The 26393-nt window shown below is 39.7% G+C and overlaps 1 protein-coding gene and 1 long non-coding RNA gene across 3 annotated transcripts in view; one reads left to right on the top strand and one right to left on the bottom strand.

Annotated features, from left to right (window-relative positions):
* Positions 1–26393, bottom strand: part of ttc28 (tetratricopeptide repeat domain 28) — a 166352-nt gene that overhangs the window by 61195 nt on the left and 78764 nt on the right. For both annotated transcript variants that reach the window (XM_085464402.1, XM_085464403.1), the window contains exons 3-5: positions 11606–11753; positions 6963–7235; positions 6755–6885 (exon numbers count right to left, since the gene is read on the bottom strand). In XM_085464402.1, coding sequence (XP_085320528.1) covers positions 6755–6885; positions 6963–7235; positions 11606–11753 — 552 coding nt within the window. The remainder of the gene's footprint in view (positions 1–6754; positions 6886–6962; positions 7236–11605; positions 11754–26393) is intronic.
* Positions 11662–18365, top strand: LOC146706273 (uncharacterized). The gene is made up of 3 exons (XR_014921481.1): positions 11662–11720; positions 14373–14658; positions 16066–18365. It is a non-coding gene; the product is annotated as an uncharacterized LOC146706273 (long non-coding RNA).

The raw sequence follows: 26393 nt of genomic DNA, 5'->3' as shown, positions 1-26393 counted from the left end.
GTCATGTAAATTTTAATTAAAACACAAATTAGTGAGAGATATTCTCTATTGAGCATGCAGACATGTGACCATGTGTAACCCGGGTTAAAAAAGATGCATAAATAGTAAAAGATAAGTGAAATCTGAGAATATAAATATCAAAGAGTTCATTTATTTAAATTTTCTTGTATATTTAAAAAGGTAAGAGTTCATGTAAAATGATTAAAAACATGTTTGCATTGTTTAAAATAAGTTATCTTTCTTTTCTTGTGAATTGTTTGTGAGAACTGTATTTTCCTACGGGGGTAAGGTCTGTGAAGGTAACACAGGGTGGAGAAGGAAAAGGAAAAAAGAGACGAGAGCGCGAGAAGAGAGGGCGGTGGTGCGTGAGTTACACGGAGCATCCGGAGAAGTTAGCTTGTTTTTTATGTACTAAGAGTAAGTGTGTTTTGACTTTTCGGACAGATAAGTCACAGTGTCGGTAAGCTAGTGACATAACACGTAAAGTTTCAGCGTGAGTCTGCTGGACTGTGTGCTTTGTTTCTTGCGGCTGTGCACGCATTAAGTTAAAGTGAGGCTAACCCAGCCGTTCGCTAATAAGGACTACTGTAGGCTGCCGTTTCGCTATAGTTGTGGAACGTAACAAGCTGCAGAGGATCGTTACCGAACTGGATAACGACGGACACACCCCAGATAGTCACTCTGAGTGCCCGCGTCACTCAGAGTACCTCTGGCAACGTGGGAAGCTAAAACAGGTAGCTTGTGGAGCACATGGAGATCACGGACCTTCCTCATCTTTGTGCTACTGCATTCAGAGCGGAGTGTTTCTGACGGAGCTGAAGACAACTTGTTACCTGGATTAAGCTGGTGGGAATTGCACGTTTCACAAGGTACTGAGTTTATTTATTTTTTGCTCGTTGAGTGAAGAACTTCCGGTTGGGAGATCGTTTTGGATTTATACTGGAGCAATACAGGCCTGCAACGTAGGGTTTATCTCTGCCGGCTTTAGGTTTAGTTTGGGACTATAATTGTTTTATCACTGGTGGTTTACACTGTATGTGTGGAGATTCTGTGTACAGTGGGTAAATTGCTGTGTGTGTTTTTGGTTTGCCTGAATACTGAAATCTGCCATTTTATTATTTTCTTGTTTTCATTGTTTGGTAAATTAAAGGAGGGTTGCAATGCTCTACTTTACATGGTGTATGACATGATTTACTGCACTATAGACACTAGTGTTAATTTTCGCGTGTAGTGCTACTGTTAAGGAATAAGCTTCATTGATCCCAGAAACAAAAGAGAAGTTAATTTAAAACATCGTACGAGAGTACACTAGAAAAAGAACCCAAAGCCCATTTATTTAATGGTATTGAGTAAATGAGGGCTACACATGTAACCACGTTAATATGAAGTTGTTTGCCATTTTGGAGGTTTGGCAATCATGGTGACAATGTAGGATCAAATGAATAAGGCTCCCCTCACACAGACCCAAAAATCTACTTCTGATAGCTCAGGTCATTAGCATATTGCTGTGGTCTTAGTTTAAATTTGTTAGCATCTTATTCAGTTGCTCACCTGTAGGTAACTGTACTTCCTTCACCAGCAGTTACACTCCCCACAGTTGCTGGTCCACACATCACTTTCAGTGTGTATGTAGCTTAACACGCAACATAGAGGACTGCAATGGAGGGTACATCCATCTAAAACATCAAATATAAAACTACAAGACTGCTTAACCCATAATTACCAGAAAACCCAGAACTTAGAATGCTAGAATAATCACTGAAAGAAAGCTATAATGAAACTCTTCCAAATAGTAATCAAAATGAGAGCTGAAGAATAAGAGTGAAAAGCAAACTAAAAAGTCAACAAATAACAATAAGTAGAAGTCCTCATTGGCCTAACAAAATCTACAGACCATGACGTTAACAAATTATATTATTTTCCTGAGTACACAAAAGAAAAAAAGACATGAATAAACTGGAAGAAAACAGTGAAAGGAAAAACAGCATAATGACAGAAATGTAAATCAAATCAGACAAAAGCTCAAATATTTACTAATCTAGTTGCTACCAGAACTGTCTTCTATACAGTGTAAAGAAACCAGTGATCAGTATGGTTGTTTAGATTTATCCTACAATATTAAAACACCAATAAAATATTCCTTAAAATGAGCCACAAGCACAACTCATAAGATTCAACTACATATGAAATCCAGTGAGCCATAAATACATCTGCCATGACTCCATGTTGCATACTCACCAGCACACATATACACATTTGTATGTACACACTCTCACAAACATATGAAAGTTAAACGTAGGGAAACACACACCAACAACCTGACAGCTTTACTTTGTGCTTTTAGACGTAAAGTGGTCCGAAATCTAATCTGTAAAAACAATTTAATTAACTACGGTTTTCACAACTGTCCAAAGTGTTTCAGGAGAAATGTGAGGTGTTTAGCTTTGGACTGGCATAATGAAAAACTGCTTTCCAGGAAAAGTTACAGAAGATAAGAGTATAAGTCAAAACAAGTGAATGTATAAGAGCAAATTTGAAGTTTGTTCTTTGGTTTCAATACATTTTTATGACAATGTAATTTCTCGCAAGATGATTATATGTAATTAAAGTTGTTCTTATTGTACATTATATACTTGATCAGCCATCACTCTAAAATATGAAATATATTTAAAATATTCTAAGTTAAGCTCCCAAAGAACAAATCAACAAATCATTGCATTACATAACATGCAGTCACTGCACGGATGCGTCATCACTGTGAAAAATTAATTGATTAGACAGAATCTCTTATGTCAGGGAGAAAGTTGAACAGAGATAAATATCTGCATGCCTTTTCTTTATTAAATATGTGATTTTAGGTTGGTGACAGTACCAAATCACAACAACAGTTGCCTTGAGGCGCTTTATACTGTAAGGTAAAGACCCTACAATAATACAGATATCAAATGACCTGTATGAGCAAGCACTTGGTGACACCGGGAAGGAAAAACTCCCTTTTAACAGGAAGAAACCTTAAAACCTTAGGCAAAACCAGGCTCAGGCTCATCCTGTCATGGCCATAGCTGGACTGGCCATCGGGCATACCGGGCATTTGCCCGGTGGGCCGCTGGCGATTTTTTGTTTTTATGGGCCGATGGTTTTTTTTTTTTTTTATTTTTATTTTTTTAGGAAGGGTATATATATAATGAAAGGTGTTGGATTGGCCAATTGGTCATGATCGACTCTGGGCTGGACCAATTACAGCCGAGGAGGCTGGCTGCACCCTCCCCCTTCTTTAGCAATCACGTGATTTTCGCGCATTGCATGCCGGGAACTCGTGGCAAAACAATCCAAGTACCGCATCAAATGCAAACATTTGCAGCACCGCAAAACGTTCATTCTCCGGTTCCAATACCTTCTTTTTTTTTTTCTTTGCCGCACAAAAAAGGAATGTACAAAACAAAAGGAGAATAATGCCGGTCCGTACAAAGACAGACTCGACGAAAAGACAAAAGATACGAGGAAAAAATCAAAGGAGTGAAAGAGTGGACAAAAGACGTCAGCGTGCTGCCCAACTTTCACCACGCTCAGATTTATAATTATACGCTTCTTGGAGTGAGTGCATACACTCATGAACTTTAGTAACTTCAGGTCACTGCAACAAGCCCAGGTACAGTTTACCGACGGATGGGTACAGGACCTTGAAATGCACCGTGTAGAACGAAAGACTATTGTACATATCATAAGTTTACCAGTCTCACAAATCGTCTTCATAAATACACATTCATTAACAGTTTATTAATAGGACCTTTAAGCTCAACGGTAATTAATTAGTAGTGGAAATAATTTCTGGTAGTGTAACAGTGTTTATGTGGTATTATTCCACTTGCCACAAATATCAGTGTAATGGGGAAACAGCGCCCCCCTCTTGGTGTGGCTGGCTGCAGTAATCGCTGCCAGTCTGCCGTACGAGCCATACGAGAGGTGAGTTGTATTGTTCCGCACACAATATAGCTAAGTAGTACAGACACATAAAACATGTTTGATTAGCTGACGAGCACCGAGTGTAATAAGTGCTTAGTGGACACATGTCCAACACCAGTTTTTTGTACTTTTCATTTGTTTATTAATGTGTGAAACTGTATGCTAAAGCGGAATGCTAATGAGATGTTCTGCCGTAGTGTGCTGTGCGGAGTGGTGTGTGGCGAGCCTGTGCACTGATAATACACCGTTGTTTCCATTCAGGTACATCATTTGTTGTTGCTGTTATTTTATTGTATATTAGAAATTGTAATATTGCTGCAGTAATCGCTGCCAGTCTGCCGTAGCCATACGAGAGTGTGCTGTGCGGAGTGGTGTATGGCGAGCCTGTGCACTGATAATACACCGTTGTTTCCATTTAGGAAATAAAGTGGCAACGATCGATCAGAGACTCCTTGTCTTTTTAAAAACACTACACAACGCAGAGTCGAGGAGTCTGTTTGGGCCGAACTGTTGCAGCGGGATGAAGCAGAAACCGGTTACAGTAGCATTACAGAAATGTAGCAGTGACAATAATATTGTATATTGTAATCGCAATGGACAATTAGTGATACAAAACAACTGTTTTATCCTGTGAATAAAAGTATATGTTTTTGTCAGTGTACCATGGTTATAACAGAAGCGAAACGCAATATTGTGTCAGAATAATTCACTATTTATGCACAATAAATAAAGGAGCATAGCACGACAATTTCTGTTCAGCGCCAGACTTGCTTGTAACCTATATCACCAATTATGTTAAGAAAAATGACGTATTAACTACTACAAAACTCTGACCTTTGTGGGAATGCTTGGAACAGACTAACATGTGAGCTGGAGTGTTCTGAGACGTTATATTTGGTATATCCAGACCATCCATCGGCTCTCACTTCGGAAACATGGCTTAAAAAATTTCACTTCAACAACGTAATCCGATTTTAAAAAAAAAAAAAAAAAAAAAAAAAACGATCTCTTTACCCGTCGACTTCCTGTGGCTGTCATGCGACCGGCTATTGCAGTTAATAATAATACAACAGCTTCTTGCCATTTTTTGGGTTTCTTTTTATCGCTGTGTAACTGAGTTCAATTGAAAGCCTGCGTGCGCTAGTACCTCTTGCCACAAGTTCCCAGAATCCTTTGCGGTTTTATCCCTGAATGACGTCACATTTTCAATCTTTATCCTGGTGGGCCGGTCTCTAGTCAAAATGCCCGGGCCGATTTTTTGTCCCAGTCCAGCCTTGGTCATGGCTGTGCTGTGGCAGGCAGGATGTGGGACCCAGGTGCAGGACTCGAACGCGAAAAGGTAACTTAAAGTGGCAGCTTTATTCACTAGGAAAACTTGAATACTAGCTCTAAGAAACAAAACATAATAACCGGGAGCTAGGAAACTAGGAACTCAGGAGACCAGAAACTAGAAAACAAAGAAAATAAAAAAGTAGGAGCTGACGAGAAAACAAACACGGAGACCAGGAGCAGCACAGAGAGGGTATGACGCGACAATGGGCAGAGGAAAACACAGGGAGTAATGAGGGAATGGGAAACAGAAAGGAAACACAACACTGGGACTAATCTGACGTAACGAGATGGGGAGGAAGCAAAACTGAGTACACTGAACACAGGACAAGGAACTATCAAAATCAAACAGGAAACACACGGACCGAAATGCAAGCTTAACACAGTGACTGGGGACACATAGAGAACATAGAAACAAGGGGGACTAGACATGAAACGTGGGACATGGGCACAGCACAGAGTAGACATGGGAACAGAGACTAAACACAGGCTGAGATAGAGACTAAGGGAGGAAGGACTACAGTCACTAAGAACATAAGAAATAAAGATAACCAAAACCAGCAACAACAATAATCAAAAAATATAATTCCAGAGTCTGAAACTAAATACTGGGTTGCAGACTCAGTGCCGTGACACATCCGGTGTCTCCCTGGATGAATTGGAAGCAATGACTGAGTCATTGGTTGGAAGAGGTGGTTGACATGAATGAAGTTTGAGACTTTATGCCTATACTGCTGCCTCCGAGATCCAAACCCAGAAAAGCGGTAGAAAATGGATAGTATGAAAATTTCTTTTTATTGTCATCATTAGAGTTCCACCTAGAGCTGAACAATAGACTGTGAAACTAAACTCCCTATATGAATGTGAACAGTCATTCTGTAGACAAGGGATAAGTCTTTTTGGTACCAGACGTTTGGCTGATTTCTGCTTATAATATGCTTTTGGTCTGAATTGCGTTGTCAAATCATGTTTTTGTTGAATACAGGTAAATGGTACATATGAGGAGCTCTTTTGGTGAGCAAAAGTACTTATCCACAGGTTCTGTCTGATGACATTTCAGCTTTTTATTTGTTTTTCTTAATTTATCACCCGTCTTAAAAAAAAGATTTACACCAGCTGGTTGTTTCCTTTAGAGACAAGGTCATCAAATAGTATTAGATGTCATTTGGTATTAGATGTCAATATACATCTTATATTCTTTTCTCAATTTAAAAAATAATTACTTTCATCAATGTCTTTTTTTCAATGAGCAGCATACTAAATGTTCACCTTAAGAATGAAGCTCTTTAGACAAATAACCTGTTGTTAATGTAATGTCAAGAGCCATGTTAATATCCACTTTGCTACACAGCAATTGGACTGTTATTTCTAACCTGCTTCCTTCAGAAGCAAAACACATTTAAACCAAGATGAAGTGGGTGTATGTCTAATGTGTCTTATGAATACATGCATGCAAACTTACTTCTCTGTCCTTGAGCTTCATGGCCAGTACTAACTGGTTTCTGTGATTGGCCAGTGCTTCTCTGTAATTGCTTTTGGAGAAAAGGGCAGAGCCGAGGTTCCCATGAGCTCGACATTCCCCTGACTGGTCACCTGTGGAAGACGAATTTTACCTACACTGTAGCCGTTTTTCAACACACCATAAACTACTACTTTCAAGTTTTCCATACCTAGAGTCTTGGTCACCTCCAGGTCCTGTTGCATGTAGGCCATACTCTTCTCTATATTACCTAAAGACCAGTATGCAGAACTAAGGGCAGAGTAGACGGATCCACGCAGCTTTAGTGAGCACGTGCCAATCTTCAGCCCTGCCTCCAGAACTACAGCTGAGGCTCCATGGAAACCATGTGTCAGTAGCTCCTGGCCGATGACGGAGACAACCACAAACGGACTCTTGTCTAGCTTCATCTTCTGCAGCTGTTGGTAGGTGGGCTCAAGTGTGTCTGTGAAGATGTGACAGATAGACAAAAACACACAGGTGATTTAAGAAAATTCAATTATTTATCATTTTATGTGTTACAAACATTAATATGACCATTCTTAAGCGCCATTGGACAAGATACTGAGTGTGTGGCCTGAAAACTTCCTTGGCCCTGTGGCATTCGGCTGTGGGACTGTAGCATCCTGCTGATACAGAAAGAACACTACACCTGCCCTGGCTCTTTTTCTACACAGAAAGTAAAATAAAAGCAGAAGCCCTGGAACTTCTGTGTTTGTGCTCGTGCACACTTTCAAAGCAACACTATGCAACTTTTAAGAAGTAATATCACACTTACTCTTACAAGTAGAGACTTAAATTAATAAGCGATAAAATGCACCCACACTTAGAAGCAATGCTGGTAAAGCCTCATTAGGTCTGGCATGACCCATTTTAAGCTTATGTAAGCACACTTTAAAGTCTATATTGCTTTGTAAGTGCTGTGTAACTTCAGAAAAGTCTGAAGTTAAACAGCACAGAATCTTATATCCTTTTGCTACTATGTTATAGTCTCAGAGCAAACACACAAAAATATGCATCTGCTATCTGATGGCAACTACATCTACAAAATTCTGCTTCACAGATGACATTTTCATATAATTTAAGCTAAATGTATGTAGCCTCAAACAACAGTTTTCTATTTAAAGACATAAAGGACTTAAGTTCCATGTTCCATGTTTTGGAAAGATTGCAGCACATCTCAGCTTTGTGTTCAACTCTGTGTGCAAGCAGGCGCGCGTGTGTCTCCTTCACTATGTGAATATCATAATGAAGCAGACACACAGAGCAGACATGAAGTAAAGCTATTGTTATTCAAGTTGATCGCAACTCTTTGGGGTTCTATGCAATTAAACAATCCCTAAATTGGAAAACGATTGCTTGTGGAACATCTAGGAGGAAAAAAAATCCACATTCACCCATAACAAAGTATGTAATTGAAATTGCTGCTGCTGAAAGGGACTAACTGAAATATTTTTACAAAAACAAATATATCTATTCCAAGTTCAATACCCCCTCCCAACCCCCCAAAAAACAAAACAAAACAAAACAAAACAGTTATCTTGTGTCAAAAGTCATATTTTGTAGTATTTGAGATGAACTGTAGCAGTTGCCATTTGCATTTTTCGAGTCTTTCATTCTGCTTTGTCAAACTGAAAAGTTTTGTTTATCAGGCTAATCTGAGGAGGACCTAGTAGATAGCGTTCTGTTACAATTGTCTACCCTAGAGGCCTAGAAAGACAGAGGAGCCTCCTACTCTTTCATGCTGATAACAATGCAGCTCCTTAGTGTGTGTGTACTGCACACTATACTGACATTCTCTATGGTCCAACATGTTGCCCTGCCTACTGCTTACTCAAGCATTGCAACTCAATTTTACTTGGAGGCTTGCTTTGAAGATTATAAGAGATCAAGTTTTGAAGGGTGCTGCCCTTGGGTGGGAGAACAACCTCCTGCAGTGCAACAGACCTGCGGGAGAGCTTTGCTGTAGTCCAGGCTGGACTCAGTTATGATATACTGTTTGCTGCTGCCACTGATTCAAACATACTGTCATCATTTTCAAAATGTGCATTTTTTGTTTTCCATCTACTCCATTCTTCTGGCAGCGCTACTGCTTAAACTTTGAAACAATGTCTTTTGTTTTCTGTTGTAAATTTCTAATTTGAAACATGATAAAGTCCATTATCAATAGCCTTGTGCTCAACCCCACTGGATACACAAGTTGGACCTCAAAGGGAAATAAGATGAAGGGAGGTTGGCTGGTGCAAGAACACATGCAAATGCCCAGCTCTAATTCAGATACAGCTGAAGGGCAAAACAACATAATCCAGTGCAAATTCTAGCCTGCAAACCATTCTTGATTGTTTGTACTTTTCCTTCATCTTTGTGTGCTGTTGAGACCTACACATAAAAGTACACTGTGAACTGTGGGGTGGTTAGATCAATGACACATGAGAATCTACCTTGTAAATATTTCATCATGAACCCTGCGAGAAGCAAATTCATGTGAATAAACATAATGATAAAACTAACCTAGACCCTTCAGTGTCCACAGCGCTTTAATTTAAGGATGTTTGTGAACTTCCTAAATCTGGAAGAGGACATAATCAGGAATTAATCAGAACACATAATAAGTTTTCTGTGCTTCAGAAGTGTGTACACCCACTGAAATCTTTCAAATGTCAGTCATTATTTCTAGAAATTAGTATTTGGCCTTAAAATTAGCATTCCACCTCTGTGGCCCGCTTCAGCCGCTGGCAATGTGCTGTCTGCAATTAAAGAAGCTGCAGTTTACGATCTGTCTAAAATGTAATCTCGGCGCTGAAGTGTACCTTTGACTTAATCAAAAACCCACAAAATTCAACACCAATAGAAATGGAATGTAACAAAGTACATATACATTATAATTCTGCTCTACTACATTTCTCGGAGGCTAATGTGCTCATTTATCCCACAGCTCTATTTGTGTATCAAATTACATTTTTTCATAACCGTCTTGCTCAGTATCTACAGTTTGGGGTTTAAAAGTAAAGATGATGCATCCCTTTATGGCAGAGAATTATTTTTCTATTTTACTGGCTTTAATTAAAAAAAAAAAAAAAAAATTCTCCCCTATAGCCTTTTTTAATTGCAGTTTGGTCCATATAAAGCTATCAAGTCATAAAGCCACCAAGTTTCCTATTTATGACATTCTGTGTTACTGTATTTTGCCTGCTACAAGCCTGTTTAAACACGACTCTGTTGTTTATTTGTATGCATGCTGGACATGTGGAGGTCTATAGTGCAACTACAACTGGACAGGTCCAAATTTTTTGTGGGCCGACACAGCGGTACAGTGGGTAGCAATGCTACCCACAACAAGGAAGAAGGTCCTAGTTCAATTCAATTCAATTTTCAATTCAATTTTATTCATATAGCGCCAAATCACAACAAAAGTCGCCTCAAGGCGCTTTATATTGTACAGTAGATACAGAGAAAAAGTTGCCTGGGGTCTGTCTGTGTAGACTTTGCATGTTTTTTTGCCATAGTCCAAAAACATGTTGGCTAAGTCAGCTGGGGCTACAGCTTCCAAACAGTAAGGATAATGGATGGATATTTGGACAGATGGTTGGTTTTCCTGCTTTTGCTTTGGCACAGATTTTATACCAGATGCTCTTTCTGACACAATCCTCCCATTTTGTCTGGGCTTTAGGAGTACTCTACCTTACAATCACTGTAATCACATTACATTTTTTCATAGTGCATTATTGTACTAAATTCAACAATCACTTTACAGTAACAATTGTGTAATTCTTTGTGTTACAAAGATTTTGCCTAACAAAGCTATATTTCTTGAGGGTTCAAGAACTGAAGGAAAGTTCAGCTTCAACAATCAAATCGTATTTATTCAAATACACCAGTGCTGCTGCCTGTCAATCAAATTATGTTATGACATGTAAACATAACTTGTATCTAGTTGTTGGTCACTTCAGAGAATCATCACCCTGTTATGCTGTTGTTGTATAAGCAAATTTATAAAAGGCAGCTAGATTGGCTAATCCTTACTCCTTTAATCTGTTAGGTTGTGTTCTGCTCCAGCCTAAATATAAGGCACACCCACAGTCAAGAGCTGAAACAACATGTGAATCCTGCCTATGTCTCAGAAAAATCATACCATGTCATATATACCTATTCATTTTTTACCTTCCTTAACTTAGATGGCTTCAATAATGCTATGTTGACAGCATTAATACTGTAACTTGCTCACTCACTCACTCACTCGCTGTACCTGAATGTAAATAAATATGACTGTGGGAGACACCAGACAACAACAGTCTTTATAATTGGCAGTAGATGTGACACCTGTCACTTCATTGTCAAGAAGATTCATCTGAAGCAGGAATGGATGAGAGTCATTCCTTTACTTCCACAAGTGGAAGCTGGCGATGACTACCTTTTATCTCCACGTTTCTCTTTCCGTTCTATCTAAGATGCTTGTTTTATGCATTTTCTGAATCTCTCTTTTCTCTATATATCTCTCATCTCTCGTATCAAACATGCATCCCTTTCTTTGTGCGGCCTGAATCATCAGAGGGATCTTTTTATTTTTTTTTCACATCCTAGTCCCGGAGGAGGGCTACTGAATAAAAGAATAAAAGAAAAGTAATAACTTGGCAGTTTCCCTAGTGCATACATCTAACTTTCCTTGCCTACAAGTTTTCCAGCACAAAATTGTAGTTTTCTGCTTATGATGTTCTTTTGTTTGTCTCTCCCCTTGTAAATGTGAGTCATGTTGTTTCAGATGTGTTGGCACAGTGAGAGAAAGGCGGAATGAAGTCCGGTGTTAGACATGCCCACCTCTTAGAGGCGACTTCATGGCAGCCTCCACCATACCAACAAGCAGCTGGAGACTCTTGGGGTCTTGGGCGAGGCCGGAAGCGAACGCTGCCAGGGCATCGGCATGACGACCCAGGTACTGTAGGGCAACACCCTGACGAAAGTAAGCCTGAAAAGAAAAAACACAATTATAATTTTTTTTACATTTTTTAAATTTCATATTTTTTGACATTTTGAAACACTTGTTTATTTCTCTTCTGAGGTTTGTTGAAATACTGCAAAAATATATAACTGCAGTTTTATGCAAAACAGCAATAAAGCTACACGTATACATAAAAGGGCATAGCGGTGATTAATTTAGCAAAATGCTAAATGGACGGGTACTTATATAGCACCTTACTATTCACTTTCAGCACTTTATATTACAGGTCTTATTCACCAAAGCAGACACGCATTCATACTGCACTCTTTTTTCTTCTTCTATGCCTAAGTGCTTCTTATCTAACATTCACACACACACTCGCACTCTGGTGTATCCAAAAATATGGTGACACATGGAGTGGAGGAGCTGGGGATCAATACACTAACTTTAGACCATGTTTAATACAAACATTCACCATATTAACACTACATAACAGAACTTTCACTTTAAATGGTCTGTTTGGTTCTTTGTTCACACCATGAAAAGTTAAGTTTAAAAAAAATGTAATATCCTTATTTATCATATTTATCTCTAAATGTGGATTGTTGCTTTGAAGTCTGACTGTTGAACAAAGACATTATAAATATTACAAGTTTTGTTTCTTCATTTATGTCCTTAACACTTGGGATTCGACTGTACTGTTAGCTCCACTGTTAGGGAATAGCCTCCTGTTCAGCAAGCCAGAAGTCTTTCCATTTTAGATTTTTACATGACTGTCTTTGAGAAGGCTCTGAAAAAGATCCAATAGTTTAAACATTTACAGAACCCATTCTGAATAAGGAGAACAGTTACACTTGATAGTTAACAGAGTTTGGAACAGCTGTTTTTGTTCTATGGTTCCAACAGCTGTATTTGAATTGTTTAAAAGCACACAGAAAACTGTGCTCTTCTCTAAAACATTTTTACTTTAGTCTAATCTACTTGCTAGTCCACACACTACTGTACTGTTTGATTTATTTGCACATATGTGTTAGCCATGCATCTATTATTCTTTGTTTTTAACGTGGGGTATCCTAAATGTTCCCTAATGAAACCTGTTCTATTTATAGATTTTTGATTTGCTTTGATATTTGGTCATCAAACACAGCAAGACATCATTATTCGGTGTCTGAAAAACTCAGGTACATTAGCTGTAGTTGTTGGGTCTGCGCTTCCACAGCCCCACTGGTTTAGAGACTTATTCCCGATAACGAAGCAAGATGAACACCTCAACCAGTTTTTCACATGCTAGCAAGGGAAGGATCTCAGAGCAGCCCTTCTGCCCTCGGTGTAAGACCACTTCGAAGAACAATCACCCCACAGCAGCCTTTTATTTCTGTGACACACAGTTTCACAAACACTCATTGTAAAAATCCCCCTATGGTGTCAGGCACTAGGTGTGTATGCATGTGTGTGTGTGTATGTATGTGTATGGATGTGCACGTGAGAGTGTGAGTTTGTGTCTGGGGGTGCCTCCTGTCCACAATAGGGTCATAAAGGCAGGAAGTTTACTAAACAAGAAAACAGAACCCTCACATAGGATGTGCTCCTATAAAAGACTATAGCCTCCTCCACCAACACGCTGGGGAGAGAGTCAGAAACAAAGTAATGTCTTTGACCATATAGTTTGAACCAAGCCTTACAAATTTAAGTACAATAATGGCAACATTTAACAATTTGACTCCAACAGTAGTAAAAACAACCTTTGGATTAAAAGTAACTTTTTAAGAAGTGCTCAGTGATTTTCACATAACCTTAAATAATGAAACTGTCGAGCACCGATGTGGCATTTACACATTGGTTACACACTCTTTCCATATAACACACAGCAACATGCATTTCATTAGGACCCCTTGTGCATTTCACAGCTGGATTAGAGACAATGCATCATGACATCAGATTCATGAAGACAACTCAAGAGACGGCACGTGCAACACAAACATATCTTCTTCTCTCACTGCTGACCTTACTGTAACCTAATTGTCTTGCCCCCTTCTCTCTTCGCCTTCATTCCTCTTCTTTTTACTTCTCATTTATCATCCAACCCTCCCTCCCCCCATTTAAGCACAAGCTCTCATGACAGTGAGTGAATTAAGACAAAGAGGAGATCAATTAGATTACATGCTAGCTGCTGTCCCGCCTGCCACTTTCTACAGCCATGCCGTCTTTGTCCCATCCTCATCTTCAGACAGCTTCATTGAAACAAATGGAGTCTGAGGTCAAGTCTCAGTGCAGAATGTGAACAGACCACGGTGTCATTTCACTGATGATTAACACGAAAGTGATTTAAATGGTTGGTAATTACAGCTGAGGCCATATGCCTTAACACACTCATTATGAAAATGCCTCAGTCAGTCACAGCAGGCTAATATTATAATATTCTCTATTTGTGGAGCACTTTTCAAAAAATCAGAGTCAAAAGTTAAATTGCTACAAAATATGAAATACTTAAGCTGTCCAATTAAAGTGAGTTTTAAGAAGCTGGTTTAAGGTTTTAATGTTGTGGATCGTTGAGCTATCCGAGTTCATATTGCCGGCAAAATCCTAGAGTTTGTTCTCAAGTCTCCGTCCACTAGTGTTCCTAACCTGATCTCTCTTTGTACATAGATTTCTTGGACCTGTCCCTTAACCAGTTTGGAGTGTCTGTTTGTCGGAGTGGCATAGAGCGTGGAGAAGTGTGAGTGGCAGAAGAGGAGTGATTGTGTGAGCAAGAAGAGGAGAACAGAGACTGTGTGGATTCCCCACTTTCCCCCCTGGAACCCTGTGCCCCCTTTCCCTGCACCTGTAAATATACTGCACCATGCAGTTAATCCCCTTTGACAGTTTTCCAACAGTCTTCAAGGTGTTCTCAGAGATGCTGAGCACTTGTTGGCCCTTTTGCCTTCACTCTGCGGTCCATCTAGAGCTGGGCGATAGAACGATAACGATATGTATCGCGATATAACTTTTACTCGATAGAGAAATTAAGCTATCGCGATAGACCTCGCCGCTCTTGTCCTCTTAAAAAAAAAAAAAAAAAAAAGGTCAGCCAATCCAAATTAAGTAGCGCAGAGCCGAACCAATCACAGCCGCAGCGTCACGTCGCGTGACTTGTTACGTACAGCACAAGTGCCAAGTCGCACGTGTGTTTGTTTGGGAAGCAGCCAGCGGGTAATGGAGCCAGCGCGTAATGGAGGAAATGAGTGTGCCGACTAGAAAAATCAACCGAACGTGACCGAAGAGAAAACAGATGATGGTTCCAACGCCGGAGAGATTGTCGAACGGAAGAGCCATAGAAGTTCCGTAGTGTGAAGGTATTTCGGCTATTTCAAGTCTGACAAAAAACAGAGTAGCGTGCACTGTAAATTGTGCCGAAAGCAAGTCTGGAAATACAATAAACTGGTGCATGCGTCACACTGTGCGCCACGTTATTGTTTCGGTGAAATGAATTTCTACAATACTGTTACTGTTAATTCTACTCTCTGCAGTGTTTAAATGCTTACATATACACACACAGTTACTGTCCGTCCACACATACGACTCGGTTCTGCTTCTATGCCCCAGCTTTGTTTACTTTTTCCCACCGAGGCTTCTAGACTTCTGATTGGCCAACATTTCTGCACGGTTAGGAATCTAGCGCCACCTGCTGCTTTGGCATGTTCATAGCAGCGTTTTCCTTCATTTCTGCCTTTATGTGTGGACGGGATTATTTTTTTAAACGAAAACGGAAAATCTCCGTTTTCAAAAATACCCGTGTACGTGTGGACGTAGCCTCAGTCTCTGACTGGAAGCGCTAATTCGTCATTCGGCTTTTGTCAGACTAAAGTAACTGTTAAAACTGTTTGAAAAGCTCAGCTATACAACAAGGAGAGATTGAGAATTTCCTTTTAGTTCTCAGTTTATTTGATATTGACAAAAGTTAGTCAGTTTTGTCTGTTCTTCTGTAAAACAAACTAAGATTTATTTTTAGAATTAATACTTTGTTTCTAAGTGGAATTGACAATTTAGTCTGTTTCGTTTGTTCTATTTTGAAACTTAAACGCTTTAGTGGCTGCCTTTTGTGTAGTTTGCAATATTTGCCTTTATTTATCTGAAAAAGTCTCATGTTCCTTAAGTACATCTACCCTGTTGAACTTATTATGGGAAATAAATATTTAAATAAAAACAAGCTGCTGATTATTTCACATTTTACTTGTGAGCAACGGCACATTTAAATTTTACAAATATAGTTATTTGGCTTATATCGTGATAGATATCGTTATCGCCTGAAATGAAAAAAACATATCGTGATATGAAAAAATCTCATATCGCCCAGCTCTAGGTCCATCTCATCCCAGACCATCAGAACTGGGTTTAGGTCAGGTGACTATGGAGGCCAGGCCATCTGGTGCAGCCCTCCATTACTCTCCTTTTTGGTCAAATAGCCCATATACACTCTGGAGGTCATCGTCCTGTTGAAAAATTAATGATGGTCCAACTAAATGCAAACTGGATGGGATCGCTGCAGGATGCTGTGGCAGCCATACTGGTTGAGTATGCCTTCAGTTTTGAATAAATCCCCAACAGTGTCACCAGCAAAGCACCCCTACACCTCCTCCTCTATGCTTCACAGTGGGAACCATGCATGTAGAGACCATACGTTCACCTTTTCTGTGTTGCACAAAGACATGGCAGGGGGAACCAAAGATCTCAAATTTGGACTCATCAGACCAGAGCACAGATTTCCACTGGTCTTTCATTCCTTATGTCTCTTGGCCCAAACAAATCTCTTCTGCTTGTTGCTTTTCCTTAGTAGTGGTTTCTTAGCAGCTATTTGACAGTAAAGGCTGATTTTCGCAGTCTCCTTTGAACAGTTGATGTAGAGATTTGTCTGCTACTGGAACTCTGTGTGGCATTTATCTGGGCTCTAATCTCAGATGCTGTCAACTTACAATTTCTGAGGCTGGTGACTCAGATGAATTTATCCTCAGTAGCAGACTTGACTGTTGGTCTTCCTTTCCTGGGGCGGTCCTCATGTGAGCCAGTTTAGTCGTACAGTAGATGGTTTTTGTGACTGCCCTGGCTGTTAGCAATTTTCCGAATTGAGTGACCTTCAGTTCTGAAAGTAATGATGGACTGTTGTTTCTCTTTATTTAGAATTTATATTATGGTGAGAACCAATCAGCTAACAGTTGTCAGGGCTGTGAGCTGTGTACCAACCTGCATTCTGCACAACACAACTGATGGTCCCAACCATATTAAGAAAGCAAGAAATTCCACAAATAAACTCTGACAAGGCACACCTGTGAAGTGAAAACAATTTCAGGTGACTACATCATGAAGCTCCTTGAGAGAAGACCAAGGGTTTGCAACGCTGTCAACAAAGCGTGTTTCAGTGTAGCTATTTTCAGGAATCTAAAATATAAGACATATCTAGAGTTATTTATCATTTTTTCTTTGCTACATAATTCCACATATCTTGTGTCATATATTTGATGTCTTCAGTATGTATCTACTATGCAGAAAGTAGTAAAAAAATAAAGAAAAACCATTAAATGAGAAGGTGTGTCCAAACTTTTGACTGGTAGTGTATATTTTAAAAATACATTTAGAAATTATAAGAACTCTTTCATTAGGAATATCATAGATGTACTCCAAAATGATTGTCAAATAATGGGTATATAAATACTGAATAAATGCTTTAAAGTGGCAGGATTAATTCCAACAGCTCTAAGTCATTCCTGTTGACAACCACAACTTAAAACCATAACACCAGGCAATCAACATCTGTTGATTAAATTAACAAATTTTCTGGTTCTCTTGGTTCTCAGTGACAACTGGATCACATCTTGGAGAAGCTCACTGCAGTCGTGAGTTCTCAGATTCGGCTCTTTGAGCACAAGAATGACAACATCACGTCAGCGTAAGCTCACGGCTCTCCAACGGGAGATTGAGAGACCAGTGTCGGACTGTTAGAACAACTTTAAATTCCCATGAGTTGTTCGCACTAAAGTAAAAACCACCATCACTTCATGCGGATACCCCTTCAGCGCCAGCTGCGGTCTCAAGGCTGGAGCTGAACAACAACACCCTGATATGGACTGTGTTTAGACTGTTCTTCCCATTCTATGCAAGGCCACCCGGGTTGGCTGGAAGACTGTTTACTTAGCCTGGCAAGGCTAAGGACACTGTCTCAACTGAACTCTGGGGACACACACACACACACACACACACAGACATATATATACACATGCAGATGTACACTCATCCCCCCTTACCCCTCCAAACGCCTTCGACGCTTATTCCCTTCTGATGCTGACGGTGGATCAAGGAGTCTGGCTGTCTCTCACCCTTTACCCATCCCTGTTGCTTGTCATGTGTTTCTTTGGTGTATTAAGAGTTTTTTCATGTGCTATGTGCAGAGGTGTTTTTTTTTTTTCTGTTCTCAAACTGATCTCCCTATTGGAGCTCAGTCTGGGGGGAGTTAGTTTTTTCTCCTTATCTTTCCTCATGTGGTGCTTTTCCATTGTTATACCTCTCTGACCTGTCTTCCCCATGTGATGTTTTCGTGTAATCTATGTATGGTCGGAGGGAAAGATGGCGCCGCCATTGCGTGCAATAGGTCGGCAGCCTTAACATGAAATTTCCCCTTGTGGGACTAATAAAGGTATCTTATCTTATCTTATCTTAATAAACTGTGTGTGTCTGGGTCATGCACTAGACTGGGAAAAAAATTTAATTTCCATTTGATAATTGTATCTATTGTAAAGTAGTATCAACTACCAGCAATGATGCCAAGTGTCCGTGCTGGGGATAGAGATATAGCAACCTGGCCTCTGACCCTCATGCAGGCTGGAGAGGATAGAAGAGGAGCTAGACTGGGATGTAGTGCTGGGGTGACATATGGACACCCCACCTGTGTGCCTACCTCTACTTAGCACTGCCCCTCAAAACTGTTGCCTTCATGCTGATCTGGCTAGTGTGTGGAGGATGCAGTGTTTCTCATTTAGGCATTCATGTTCTATTCTGGACCTTCTAGGGGGAAAATCCAGTCAAAAAGGATAATTATATCAGAGGAGGAAAGTTATAATCACAGTGATGATCATTATCTCTGCATGAGCAGACAAGCAGCATAATGGGTAAGGTTGAGTAGCATGTGTGCGTATGGGAGTGAGAGAGTGAGGATGAGAGGTTAAATCTATATAGGTGTGTGTGTGTAAGAACGTTCTACCCCTATCAGTGGCGTAAACATGCCAGATCCAGACAGAAAATGACAGCAGGAAGAGTCTGCCTCCACCACCACCTCCAGCCTCCTGCTCACACACATCCTGCCTATTAGCTCAGTCTGGCTACGCTGCCCACTAAGCACATGCAGGGGGTGCAGACAGCCTTACAGAGACACACACACAACACCACCACCTCGTGAACACAGAAACACACTCTTGGTATCGTTTATTCATTCTTTCTCTCAGCGGTGTTCTGGAACATCTCTGAAAAATCCTGTCAGATTACAGAGTCTCTTCCCAAGCTGCTGCGGTTATGTCTGGTTTGCAGGTATTTCACACTGATTCCCAGTTGAGCACTTAGACGGGCCCTTTAACATGACAGGTGAGCTGACATGTTTTCTTTGTTCATACTTACGTAGAACTCAAACATTGTTTATGTTATTAATTTAAATATTTTTAAAATACCAAATGATTACCAACAAAGATTTAAGTGAATCTACAGGTCCCCTACCTTTCTGTGAGTTTTTAGAGATTTTCAGCATAGAGATAAACTGTTCGTTTCATTGATTTACTGTGTGGTTCAATCTTGCTGCTGTCATAGGAAAAAAAAAAGAAAATTCTGTACACAGACAGAATCAGTGAACACAGTGGGGCATTTAGTAGCTAAAAAGATATTTCTTTAGAGAGTAGATGGGGACAACCAAAAGTGCTAAAAGAGACTCAGGACTGAACTTTGACCAGTGACCAGAAAAGTGGTCTTAAATGACTGCCTGTGTTCCGCCCATAGACTTTATAAAAAGATGAACATATCCACCATAACATCACTCGCTGGATGTAAACTCTGCATTTTGAAGCCTCAATGTTATAGTGAAGCCAGAAGTGACCATATGCACCTAAATTTGACTGTATCATGGTAGATGAATAAAAATGGACAAATTTGTTGGGAACTATTTTACAGTAACAAAATTACTTTATATCATACTTTAAATGTTTAAAAAGTAGCCTGTTGAAAAACAAATGAATTTGATATGGCTGTCATATATTATACCTGTGAACACAAAGAGAGATCCCCAGTGCTTTACTGAATTTGTTATTGACTAAAATAACAGCAAGTCAGTAAAGACCTGTTAACAGACGCCTTTAAAATTACAATTACTGTTTACCTAAAACTAGTGCTATACTGTACTGCATCAAATAAAAACTGCACTACCACAAAAGCCACAAGTACGAAAGAAAAAGTTGGCTGGTTGAAATGTCGTTTGCACCAGAGAACTAGATTATTCGGGATTTTTATATTTAGTATTTAGAGCAGATTGTTTTTCAGTGATTTCTTGTTTCTTGATTCATTTCGTCGTTACTGTTTAAAATAAATATGATGTGATAGTGTTACTGGCAGAGTATTTCAGTTAAGTAAAAGTCTAAATGTTTGAGGTGTTGCTGTATTGTGACTTGGGACTTAATATTGCTTTAAGAAGGTGAGCTATTTTTTCCATTCTTTACTTTCATTGCTTTTTAAAAGTCTTATCCAAGTTTCTGAAAGACCCGTGAAGTACACAAATAAAATGAAACAAAAGTGGAGATGTTGGTGATATCTTTTATCTTTATTTCTCTGAAATTTCACCAATGGGGCTTAGTTTGTAATGAAAGTTTTTATAAATGACATTAGACCAACTTTACGCTTTGATTTACACTTAAATCCCTGTTCAAGAAAAGTAAAGATATTAATTAATTAATAATTAAAAAGAAAATAAAGCCGTTAGAAATAAAGGTAAGGACTCACTAAATATGTGACACAAAATCCTACACCTACATTACCTACTACATACACAAATGCTTTGTTCCATCCATTTTAACCAATGACCAAGTTAGAATCACCAACTGACCGAACAGGTGTGTTTTTGTAATATATTTATCTGTCTGGCAACTGCTGAGACATTTTGTCTGAAGCAAAGTGTCGAACCAGCAAAAAATAATAGTAGATCGAATCAAAGAAACAAAGAAAATGAAGGTGAGAGATGGTGACTGAGAGAGGTGCTGTGTGTCAGAGCAAAGGATGCTCACCAGATGAACAGCTGCTTCAATTACTGCTCGTAACTCACATTAATCGAGAACAGATGGCAGCACAAGTGGCGAGAGAGAGAGAGAAGACTGTGAGCAAGAGCAAGAGAGGATCCCATAAACGAGACATGATAGAGATTGATGTCTTTGGAAATCACAAAATCTCCCTCCAAACACACAACAAGATCTTCATTCTCATTTTATCTCGAGCCAACATGGAGTAAAAAAACTCTTTTTTTACCACTTTGTTGCTGACTGAACTGATTTATGTTTTAGAAGCTACAGAACAGCGGGGATCAAAAAGGGGCTAGGGGATAATAGCCACTAAACTTTTAAAATATAGCCAACAAAAGAATATTCGTATGTTCAAAATGAAGTATCATAATTAGTTAGTGACATAACTTAAAGTCTTGATCAGTCCTCCAGTGCCAGCTTAGCGAAAGATGCTATATTATAAACATAACTTAAGTTACAACAAGAACAACATCCGACCTGAGGGAAATTATTCTCTTTGTTGAAAGTTGCTGATGTCACCTGGCCATTGCTAAACAACAGCAGCTTCATTTTGCTAAGCCAATACCCCACTTATTCCACAGTGGGTGATAAAATGACATGCTGTGTGAGTTGTGAGCTGTGTGCTGTGTGCTGTAAGACCTACAGAGTGAGATCATTATTTAGGAGCGTGAGACGTTCTGAGGGAGTCATTAAAAACAGCAATCTGTATTGTAAGGATGTCTCTTTGCAGGGTTTAATGCACATTATTACCAGGCTGAAGTATGATTAAACCCTGTGAATCCAAACGAGCAGATTTCTACAGCAGTGTACAGTTACTCACAGGCTGGGAATTAGCAGCCCTCCCATCTTGCACAGCAGTGATTCAAACAGCTTCTCTTAAAAAACTAGTCAGCCTGTAAAGTATTATGGTAGATGAAAATGGTGCTGAGTATGCATCTTCACAGAAAACTGGAAACACATAATCCAGTATGGATAAGAAACAAAGAGACAAAAACCTAATTTGAATTTTTAAATCTGACTTTGTAAGTAGGAAAAGCACAAACATTGGGTGGTGAAGATTAGGAGGTAATTGATCCTGCTTGTCCACAAACAGACAGACATCTTCAGTGGCAGAAATAAAAGTACAATGCCATAGGAAAATAAAACTTTTTGTTGTGAGTCATTCTGCTGTTGTTAAACAACTGTTTAGCATCATACTGCAGAATCATTTGTTTGGGTTGGATGTTGCCATGCTATATAAAGAAAGATACAGTAGGCCATAAAGTAGAAAAAAAAGATTAAAACCCCAATTATCTTATCTTCTTTCTGATCAGAACTTACTAAATGAACATTATTTGGGTTATAACATAAAACTAGTGAGACCAAAGATCAAGTGAGCAGAATGGTTGTTTTTACATAGACCTCCTGCAATTTGAGTTTGTCTAAAAAAAAAGAAAAGGATTCACCTACTGGCAGTCATTAGAAAGGCAGATCAAAAGCACTTCTGCATTGGGTAAAGTGACTCCAGTGGTGAAAATGAAAGTCGATGTGCAACTGCCACAAACATAAGATCTTCAAATCAGATTGAGGCTAGCTCCAAATGTGAGCTAGTCCCTATACACTCTCAAAATGCCTATGAATCTCATACACACACACACACACACACACACACACACAAAATTGTTCCCCGGTTAGTCTGCATGAATATTAATCATTGTTTCACTGGGACACTAGCTAAGATGCAATAATTGAGTTAGAGTGGCCATAACTACCATTTCCACTGGGACCAATAAAGATGTTACACGGCCAGCTGTGGGCTCTTCCACACAGGCCAGCAGAGGCAGTCTAATGGCTTTACAAGTCTGTGCAGTAGAGTGTTTGAGTTAAAAGCCAACTACCAAAAAACCAAAAAATTTTTGAGATGGAGATGCAGATCCAGAGACTTAAAAAAAAGACATCGGTGCGTTGGTGGTTCTTTGTGTCCGGGGATGGGCGTCCAGGTACACACCGGCTCACTCCTTGGCGGCCGCTTATCGGGGCCTGGAGCCTGGGGCTCGCTCGGGCCACTTCGGAGGTGGGGTGCCCCCGGCCTCTCGGCCTGGGGCTCGGTCACTCAGGCGCAGCTGGCTGCCGGCGGAGCTCACGGGCGCGTCACTGCAACTCCCCCTGGCTTCTGCTCCGCGGCTGCTGAGTGAGCCCTCATCTGGGACTCTCCTCAGCTCTTTCCGGGACAGTGGCGCAGCTGCCCCTCTGTTGGTCTTCCTTGGTCTCTTGTGTTCTGGGGGCCTCTGGATGTCTGGAGTTTTGATCTCCTCCACACCTGCTTCACGCCCTGGAGGACGGGGCTGTGGCCCCCCCACACCCTCTAGCAGATTATTACATGAAGGAACCTTTTAAAAAAACAAAAAACAAGCGCGTCCATGCTCACAGGTGTACACACGGGTGATCACACCCACAAACTACACCCTTTTTGGCTCCTACCTCAAAGCACACTGTGTTCTGTTGATCTTATGTGCTGCACAATAATGTTTAACATTTAGTATTTACTGTCATATTCCCATATATCATTGTGATGTTGTTTATTCTATTACTCTTGTTCTCTTCTGCTTGCTTTCTTTTTTCTTTCTCAGCAGGTGATCCAGGTGATTGATATATGCATTTTTTTTTCTCTGCCCGTTCTGTTGGTTTTTGTCTTTTGCCCTTCTCCCCCGTCCCTCTTCTCAGCTGTTTCTCTTTCCCTCTTTCTTTCTCCCCTTCTTTCCGCCAGTCAAGTCTGTCCCGTATTCAGTAAGTGAAAATAAAATAAACAATAAAAGGTGAATCAAATGGACCATTACGGCAAGGCTGGGATGGTCAGTTTGGTAAAGTAAATCCGTTGGGCATCTTTCTTTGCCTTTAGACAACAATTCTGATGGCAAAAGAGCCAAACGGGACAGGCCAAAAAAAAAAAAAAAAAAAAAAAAAAAAGAGACAAACATCTAACATACAAAACGTCGATTTTTTTTAGTGTTAAAAAAAAAAAATTGAAAAAAGGATTTTAAAAGCACAAAGGTCAAGGACAAGGATGATTTCATCTCTCTTTTGTGCATGTGTTCCTGAGTTTGCACTGATGTTAACATGTCTGAGTGTGGGTAACACATGCAGGGTCAAGACAGACACCTCTGGCATCATATGTTGAGGGACCACAGAATTTATCCGGATTCAATGGTTGAGGCGTCGCTGTCTGTCTGATGTAATCAGTCCAAGGGTAGCCACAGGTCATTAACTATGTTTGGCATGGAAAAGACACAACTGGGCTGCAACGTAGAGTTATTAGTAGACACAGAAGTGTCATTAGTGTTTCTTGGTTCATTTCACTCATTATACACACACCAGTGAATCAAAACACTATGATCAGTCACACATGAAGACAACAAAAATGATATTGTAACAATGGATCCTGAAAAGCTAAGCAACATTATTAGACCATAAAGAGTTAGTTTTCATACTGAGTGTGTTAGTTACAGGAGAAAAGACCTGATCAACTTGATGAGGGTCAGATTGTATTCTCTAAAACAGTAAGTTATTATCTGGTGTTCCAAGTCAACCAAATGACAGTGGCCCAATAGAAACTATGAGCCAGCAACAAATCTGATCCAGACTTAAAGAAACTATATTTCAACTTGTTTATACTATAAATGTCTGCTCCCACTAAAACATGCTGTTAAAACAAAAATATTGTCAGTTTCAAAAATCCTAACCGTTTAAGACATATCAGGGCATATGATACCACAGCTATAAATGCATAGATTTCATGAAGACAGACCAACACAACATATTACACAGGACACATTTCTTTAAAATAATGCAGTACTTTACTCAGTTACTCCCAGGAGAAAATAATTTGTTACGGTACTTTTCATGTTACTTATGCATTTCTCTGTAAAATGACTTGAAACACACTGCCTCATAATTACCATTTATCAATATAAACCTATAGGCTACAGTCCCACACACTGATATGGAGGTGGCTATCTCTGGCTGTATCCCAATTCAGGTTCTGCAGCCTTAAAGTACGCAGCCTTAACGGTCCACACGGGCCGCATACTCAAAGACCGCTAAGGCCGGAAGTGCGAAGCTTATGAAATGGGACAGTCTAGCCTCCGTTGTGCTGCCCAGGTTGCCAAGCAACCATGATACTAACAGCTGGAAATGTTTCATACAGCTTTGCTTGACAGAAATGAAGGAGAAAATCTTTTGTTCATTTGTTTGTTTGTTTCTACATGAGCTTTGATTTGATAAGTATCTGAGGCTGAGACCACGGGACTGTGAAATCATGATTATTGGGCCTCATTTCTGTGCTGAACAGTCATTTTAAGATTAGCTAGTAAATAACAATTAGCTGATGTTGTTCATGAGACTAAAGTCATCTCACTTTGGTAATGTAAATATAATATGGCCAATATTAAAGTTATTATTTCAATCATTATTAGTTATTACAGCAGTGAATGAACTCTGTTTCAAATACTGAGCTTCAGTAAAGATTCAAGCTGCGTTTATTTATATTTCCTGTCACCTTAAATCTTCACTCAAAGACAGGTTCCTTTTACACTGCATATATAAATGTATTATATATAAGAGACAGATATTGTTCTTTTAATATGTTGGCATTACTAAATTTCTCTCAGTACATACTTTAAATATCCATGAAATCATCATATTCTCTGTAAGATTAAGGTCAACTATTGAACAGCGTATATTTTAAAATAAAGGCTGTAAAACCAAGTTAGTACAAACATCGCTAATGTCACATAACTTTCCCGACATGTGGCCAACAGTAATGTTTTAATATTCTTCGTTATTAAACATTTGCACATAAATAAGTGACATAATATTCAGTACTTACTTTTACAAGTTTACTCTTTGGCCGCTCCGCTTCCGCTTCCGCTTTTTTTTTTTTTTTCAGCAAAATTATCCACACCCACCGCCGCGCTATGCATTCTGGGGTATGTTGGACCACGAAGTCTACACCGCCACATACTTGAAATTCAGGGAAATGAAGGACGCATTTGAGGGCCGCATTTCGAGCAGCCTTTGAATTGGGACAGCCTTCGTCACGTCGCTGTGATGTAATCGGCCTTAAAATGCGGCCTTTGAGGCTGCAGACCCTGAATTGGGATACAGCCTTCGTCTTTTATCCTGTCTTCCTTCTCCCCAACCAGTCACGGCAGATGGTCGCCCCTTCCTAAGCCTGGTTCTGCCAGAGGTTTCTTCCTGTTAAAAGAGTGTTTTTCCTTCCCACTGTCGCCAAGGTGCTTGCTCATAAGGGGTCATATGACTGTTGGGTTTTTCTCTGTATGTATTATAGTAGGGTCTACCTTACAATATAAAGTGCCTTGAGGTGATTGATCTT

Source organism: Copadichromis virginalis, linkage group LG7 (assembly GCF_057382275.1).
Source record: "Copadichromis virginalis isolate Kocher_CV1m ecotype Utaka linkage group LG7, C_Virginalis_male_GT1.1, whole genome shotgun sequence".
NCBI classification, from domain to species: Eukaryota; Metazoa; Chordata; class Actinopteri; order Cichliformes; family Cichlidae; genus Copadichromis; species Copadichromis virginalis.
This window is presented reverse-complemented; position numbering and strand designations above follow the sequence as displayed.